We start from the raw sequence: 6,767 nt of genomic DNA, 5'->3' as shown, positions 1-6,767 counted from the left end.
GCTTCCTCTTTGATTGACACCAATCAGGGCATGGGCAGGGCCTTCTGCGGAAGACGTTACAGACAGGCAGCCTGTGATAGCACAGGGAAAGACAACAGACCCTCTCTCCACAGTTCACATCACAGACACCTTCCCCTTCCCCACTGTATCCTGGCAAAGGAATCGAGGTGGGAGGTCCACACAAGAAGGTGCCAAATCCATCTGAAGGAGTGGGGAACTTTAACATGTTTCGAGTTGTTACGTATGAGAAAAGCTCAGCTGTGATAACTCCTGTCTAACTCTCCTTCTCACAAACCACACTCTCAACCGGTGGTGGACTGGGGAATCTTTGCCAGCTACAGAGGGATTACTGTACCAGCAAGTCTCCAGGGAGGCCTAGGGCAGGCACACCACACTGGAAGATCTAAACCCAGCGTGCTTAGGTAGCAGGTGACAGGGAGAGGAAGACATAGATCAAAATCAGCACAACACAGGCTGAAGAAGCTCTCTTTGTGAGCTTGCCAGGAAACCCTGGAGTGTACCCACCACTCTCCTCTATCCTGGCAGCTGCTGCTCACCTCTTTCTCTCCTCTCCCATGCAGAGAAATCGATGTTATCTTGCCCGGCTACACCCACCTGCAGAAAGCTCAGCCCATCAGATGGAGCCAGTTCTTGCTCAGGTAACCACCTTTCACACTTGGCTGGAGGAAGCCTTCTCCACGCTTGGGGCCCTGCTCAGCTGGAGCCCAGAAGTGCGTCATCCTCTGAGGGGACAGCCCGGGGTGGTGACAAACCAGCACTAACCTTGCAAACTGGAATAGGAGCTCCCCGTGTTCTTCTGCGTCTCTCTATCCCGGGACTCAAGCACCAAATGGGCAGTGGAGGCCGACTCCCTGTATGCTACATCCTTTGGCCAGAGTTACCTCTTGGTCCTCATGACATTTTCTGACTTCGGGTGGTTCATCTGTCATGACTTTTTTCCTAGCCATGCTGTTGCACTGACCCGTGATTCTGAGCGCCTGGGAGAGGCAAAGAGGAGGATCAACGTCTTGCCTTTGGGAAGGTAATGTTTACTTTCTGTGTAATCCCTGAGCCTCCATTTGCTCTGTGAAATGGGTAAGAGGTGGATCTTTACATCTCCTGAACCACCAGGGTTTGTATGCGATATGCGCTGCAGAGCTGTGAGGGCACAAGCCTTGCTTCTCTCACCAAAGACTCTCACCACAGATACTGCTCTTCTCCCTTCTTGGAATCAAGAACTACAAGGGTTTCATTAAGCAAACCTTCCTCTTTGGAAGAGAGCTCCTGGTTTAGTCCAGAGTTCAGTTTGCTCAGTTTGTCATTACTGCCTGCTAGAGCTCAGTTTTGGTTGGAGTGTGCAGGGTATCATGCATGACCTGTGTTTCTTTCTTCCCTGGCAGCGGTGCTCTGGCTGGAAACCCTCTGGAAATTGATAGAGAGCTTCTGCGTAGTGGTAAATGTCTCCCCATGATTGAGAGGCACAGCTCTACACATAATATCTGGGAGTTGGGGAAGCATTGATACATTGTCCAGGTGTTATTTTGAATGTGTTGCAGCACCTTAACATAGGGATGAAGGGTAATAAATACAAAAAATGAATACGATCTGATGCGCAGTGGCACAGGTGGGAGGCAACACCTAATGACTTGTAAGCCAGAAGGCTCTTTACTACTGTGAGACAGCAGAAGCCTGTAGGGTGGGAGCATAAAGAGAACCACCTCTGCTGCACACTGGCTCTCTGGGGCTAATAACAAAACCCTGCTCAGCATGTTTGTGTTCCTGGCACTACTCGAGGGCTCACAGTCGCTTGCATGCTGGGGAATCCTGCTGCATTCAAGCTCCAGTCATGCCAACCCTGACCTCTGTCCATCACCTTCCTTACAGAGCTGGACTTTGCTTCCATCAGCCTGAACAGCATGGATGCCGTAAGCGAGAGAGACTTTGTCGGTAAGCACAACTCAATCACATCTTCCCACCACTATTTTAGAAGCAGGCTTCTGAGACCTTCCCAGTTGACCTCCCTTAACAAGGGGACTGATATCCCTCACTAAGAAGTATTTAGACAGAAAATCTGTTTGCTCGTGTTTAAACTCCAGTCAGGGCTCTCAGAGTTGTCAAGCAAACAAGCACATTTTTCACCTCCTGATTTCCTGCCTTCTCTGCAGTGGAGTTCCTCTCTGTTGCCACCCTCCTCATGATCCACCTTAGCAAGATGGCTGAAGATCTCATCATCTACAGTACCAGCGAATTTGGCTTTGTAACCCTCTCTGATGCTTACAGGTAGGTCTCTTGGGCAGAGAGCCCTTCCCTAAGTCCCTCCTCCTCAGCTATCCTCCCCTGGGAAAATGAGAGAGTGGTTGGGGTCTCCATGCTGCACAAGGCTGACACAGCATTAAAAAGCTGGCAGAAAGGCAGCCTTGGGGTGAATATTCTTCAGTAATGATCACTTGTTTTGGATTCTGGTAACTCAACCAAGACTGCATTCAGCAGATGCTCCTCCCCAGCAACTGCTGGCTGAGAGAACTTCCTCCTCTGCCGGGAATACCTGCCAAAGCCCTGCCCTGACAGCCGGGTTTGCAATCCTAACAGACTTCCTGTCTCTTGGGGTGGCACAACCACAGCCCTCTCTCTCCCAGTTCACAGCAACACTTAGTCTGGCCTCGTGATGCCAACTCTAGAAAGGCTGGTGAGGAAACCTCCTTTTTGCTTCCTCTTTGAGAGGTGGGACTGTGTAGTAGCTTTAGAAAAGACTATAAAAAACAAAGGCTCTGTTGTGAGAAACATGAGAAATTCCACACACTCAGTTTTCCTACACCCTAGAAAGGTGTCTGGGTAAGGGGGACCTATGTGTTACTTTTGGAGGGTGGGACCAGTATGCTGCAGGACCTATGTCAGTAGGGATTGGGGTCTTGCTCACCATTACACTCCACACACCTTTCTTTCAGCACTGGCAGCAGTGTGATGCCTCAGAAGAAGAACCCCGACAGTCTGGAACTGATCCGCAGCAAAGCTGGCCGTGTATTCGGACGGGTAAGCCTGCTAAAGAAAGAAGCGGGATGGGGAAACTGTTTATACTGGGGCTCAAGCATCTTGTCTCTCCTTGCCCCTCTGTAAAGAAATGTGCCCAGTCCAGGCTCTTAACCTCTGCTGGGGCAATGTGCTTCTCTTCCTAGAACTAACTGCCTCACCCGTTTCTCTCTGCAGTTGGCTGCTATTCTCATGGTCCTCAAAGGACTTCCCAGCACCTACAACAAGGACCTGCAGGTAAAACAGATGTTAGTTTTCACTCCATTTCTCTGAGCAGACACAGCCATCTTCTGCTCTTGAGCACTCTTGCCACTACATTTCCCTGCACAGACCCTGCTTGTGTGCGGGATGCTGAGAAAGGGGCGGAAGCACGGCATGCTGCATCAGGTTCTCTTACAGCAGTTGCCATCTCTGTTCTTATGCAGGAGGACAAGGAGGCCGTCTTCGATGTTGTGGACACCCTGAATGCTGTGCTCCAGGTTGCCACTGGAGTGATTTCTACCCTCCAGGTAAGGCTTCAGCCTCTCACTATTGAACATGGTTGGGGGGGACATTCTGTGCGTAACACAGGTAAGAGAGCTCTAGACTGCGCTTAAGATGACAACTCTTCAGTGGCTCACCCATACTGCTCAGTATGGCCACCAATGTCAGTTGCTTAGGGGAACAGAGGGTCCTTTCAGAGCCAGGTCCCTTCTAGATGAAGTCCCCTCACTGTGACGGCAAACACTCCAAGGAGGAGCTGATGGTAATGTCTCCCTCTAACCCTCGTTTTCTCAGATCAACAAGGAGAACATGGAGAAGGCTCTGAGCCCTGAGATGCTGTCTACTGATCTGGCTCTCTACTTGGTTCGTAAAGGAGTAAGTATCAGAGGGAGACTTGGAGCCGTGATTTCTTTGGATGCAGAATACTGCTCAGTGAGGGCCTGAGATGAGGCCTTCTGTTCTGTCCCCAGGTGATGATCAGTCTGGGTCAACAAACCCAGATTCACATTGCATTGCCCTAAGAGAAAGCAAGCCAACCAAAAAAGACAGCACATCCATTCTTTCCTTTGAGGCTGCACCCCAGTTGCCTGGTCACTGACTGCACTCTCTGCTTCTCACTGCAGATGCCATTCAGACAAGCCCACACTGCCTCTGGGAAGGCCGTCCACCTCGCTGAGTCTAAGGGCACCACCATCAACAATCTCAGCCTGGATGACCTGAAGAGCATCAGGTTTGTATCACAGTTATTTTGCCACGACTGCCCTCAGCTGGCAGGTATCAGCCTCCCTTCGTATGGGCCTCCTTACGGTGCCCTTCCTCAAAATGCCTGGGCCAGACAGCACCCCAAAATCCCCCTGGCCGGAATACCAGTGCTGCTACTGCTGGGCCTGAAATAACTGAAGGGGGACAACATCACTACCATTCTGCTCCACGAGGGCATGGGCGGCAGCTATGGGAGGGACTGGAAGGAACGCATGCCCCGACCTGGAGGCGCCAGCCCTCCAGAGGAGTTTGGCTCCAAACTTCCTCACTCTCCCCTGGGAGCTGACTCTTTGGTCTGCCACAAGCAGCTACTGCCCGGCCGTAGAAGGGCAGACGCAGGGCTGCCAGAGGCCTTTCCCCTTGGAAAAAGGCTGCATCTCCACTCCCTCACCCTCTCTGCAGGCAGAGAGCATGTAAAGGCAGCCAACAGCACCCAGCGCTCTCCACTGACACCTCTTCCCTTTGCCTCCCCAGCCCCCTGTTTGGCAGTGACGTCTCCCAGGTCTTCAACGTTGTCAACAGCGTGGAGCAGTACACGGCCATGGGTGGTACCGCCAAGAGCAGCGTGACTACCCAGATCGAGCAGCTGAGGGAGCTGCTGAAGAAGCTGAAGGAACAAGCTTAGAGTGTGGGGAGATATCCCGTGGATGCAGCGTTGTGCCTATCACACTAATCTGGAGTTAATAAACACTGGGGTGTATGTAGTTCACTGAAACTCGTGTCTTGTGTCTTACTTCTAAGGGGCTTAATTGAGCTGGGCTTCCTCAGCCCTCGTGAGGCTTGGGGAAATGTTCACTGCTGTGTGAACCTGGCAGCGGGGTTATGGGGTGTCAAGTTCCAGGGTACCAGCAGGTAGAGAGCAGCAGGAGCATCAGTGCATGTGTTGAAGGAGGCTTGTGTGTTTCCACAAAGACAGATGCTTGGTTACATCTGCAACACATGCCACATCTCCTGCTACCACTGCCCTCCTCCTAGGATTATGTATTACTTTTTCCTTCTGGCAGCAAAAAACAGTCTTCTTATGCCTGGGCACTGGAACCTGGCCAGTAGGTCAACCCACAGGTTATCCCAGTCCATCACAAAACCACCTTTGGCTCTGTTTTACTCCGTAGCACAGAGTTGCAAGGTCCCAGGTCCAGTGCCTTCCCCTGTGTGACACATACCCCGATATGCCTCCAAACTAGCTGGTGCAGAGTGCTTTAAAAAAAAAATAAATCCCTGGCATTGCATTGCTGCTGCCTCTTAAAAAAACATTTACCATCTTCCCTTCTGTCCTTAGAGAAGTAAAATCAGAACAAAGAGCAGGAAAAGTCTTATGTGAGGAATGAAGTGCCAGGAAGTTCCTGAGTCCCCTGCTGCTTACTGCCATGTTTCTCTGGTTTAGTACATTTGTCTCACCTTCCAGCTAAGTCAGCTGTGGCAGGGAAGTCAATTATGTTCACTTAATTCAGGTGGAGAGGCGACAGCAACAGCCAACACCAACAGACTCAGAGGAAGGGATTATCTCCTCCTCCCCAGCTCACGGTTCTTTTCTTTCCTCACATAAGCTTTCCCTGTATTTTTTCATTCTGGGTCAGTACCTTCACGTGTCTCAGCTGACTAGACTTTCGCTTGTTCCTAGCCGCCACTGTTCAGCATCTTGGGGGTCAGTGCCGAGTAATGTGTGGCCCTGCTGATAGAAAAAAAAGGAGGTGGTTTTAGCAGATTACGACATCTCCATCTCTTGCTTAAATAAATAGTTCAAAATCACTGGTAGTCCCCATTTGAGCCTCCACGCTTCTGATATTCTTACATGTCACCAAGCCTTTCACTGCTCTGCAATAAACTGAGCTGTTCCTTCTGTAACTGAACGAGATACAGCACAACTGACAGCTGCTTATTGCACATGGAGGTACACATTCTCATCCAGGGAACGAACATCGGCTACAAATAAGCACGCTGTAAAATTAACATCAATCCAATGGCATTTCCTTCCTCCCTTGCCCTGCGATACTCTTCTCCATCCTGCTTTATTCCTAACGAAGTTCTGAGGGACGTGATCGGAATAGGAAACATTACCACGCTTCGCGGATGAGGCCAGATGTGGTTTCCTAAGGCAGAGATCATCCTCCTGCCTGTCCCCGAGATGCTGTCTCACCATCGGTGCTCTTCTTTACCCTTTCCAAGAACTCCTTGCCCTCCTGCTTCAACGAACGACCCTGAAAATAAATAAAAGTAAGTAAGCAAGTAAATAAATGAATAAATAAAAGAAACCCACACCACCCCTGCCGGAAAACCTGCATTCCTGGACACAGCCCAACCCCCGCCAGGGTTTTTACACCAGGCTACCGATGCCCGCAGCCCCCTCTCCCCGCTGGCGCTCGGCACCGGTCCGCCCCCCCCTCCCCCCCTTCGGCTCCGCCACGACGGGGCGGGATCCGCCCCCCGCCCCGGTACTGCCCACAACCAAGATGGCGGCGGGAGCCTCAAGGGGGGGGGGGGCCGGGGGGCGCCCC

The 6,767-nt window shown here is 51.4% G+C and overlaps 1 protein-coding gene across 1 annotated transcript in view; it reads left to right on the top strand.

Annotated features, from left to right (window-relative positions):
- ASL (argininosuccinate lyase) overlaps positions 1-4,987 on the top strand; it is a 9,295-nt gene extending 4,308 nt beyond the window's left edge. Inside the window, 11 exon segments of the mRNA XM_009885153.1 lie at positions 423-659; positions 965-1,042; positions 1,401-1,453; positions 1,885-1,947; positions 2,166-2,280; positions 2,946-3,030; positions 3,205-3,264; positions 3,453-3,536; positions 3,805-3,885; positions 4,134-4,240; positions 4,747-4,987. Coding sequence (XP_009883455.1) covers positions 423-659; positions 965-1,042; positions 1,401-1,453; positions 1,885-1,947; positions 2,166-2,280; positions 2,946-3,030; positions 3,205-3,264; positions 3,453-3,536; positions 3,805-3,885; positions 4,134-4,240; positions 4,747-4,897 — 1,114 coding nt within the window. The 3' untranslated portion in view covers positions 4,898-4,987.
- The last annotated feature ends 1,780 nt before the right edge of the window (positions 4,988-6,767 follow it).

The sequence above is a fragment of the Charadrius vociferus genome, unplaced genomic scaffold (assembly GCF_000708025.1).
Source record: "Charadrius vociferus isolate BGI_N301 unplaced genomic scaffold, ASM70802v2 scaffold54, whole genome shotgun sequence".
Classification (NCBI taxonomy): Eukaryota; Metazoa; Chordata; class Aves; order Charadriiformes; family Charadriidae; genus Charadrius; species Charadrius vociferus.
This window is presented reverse-complemented; position numbering and strand designations above follow the sequence as displayed.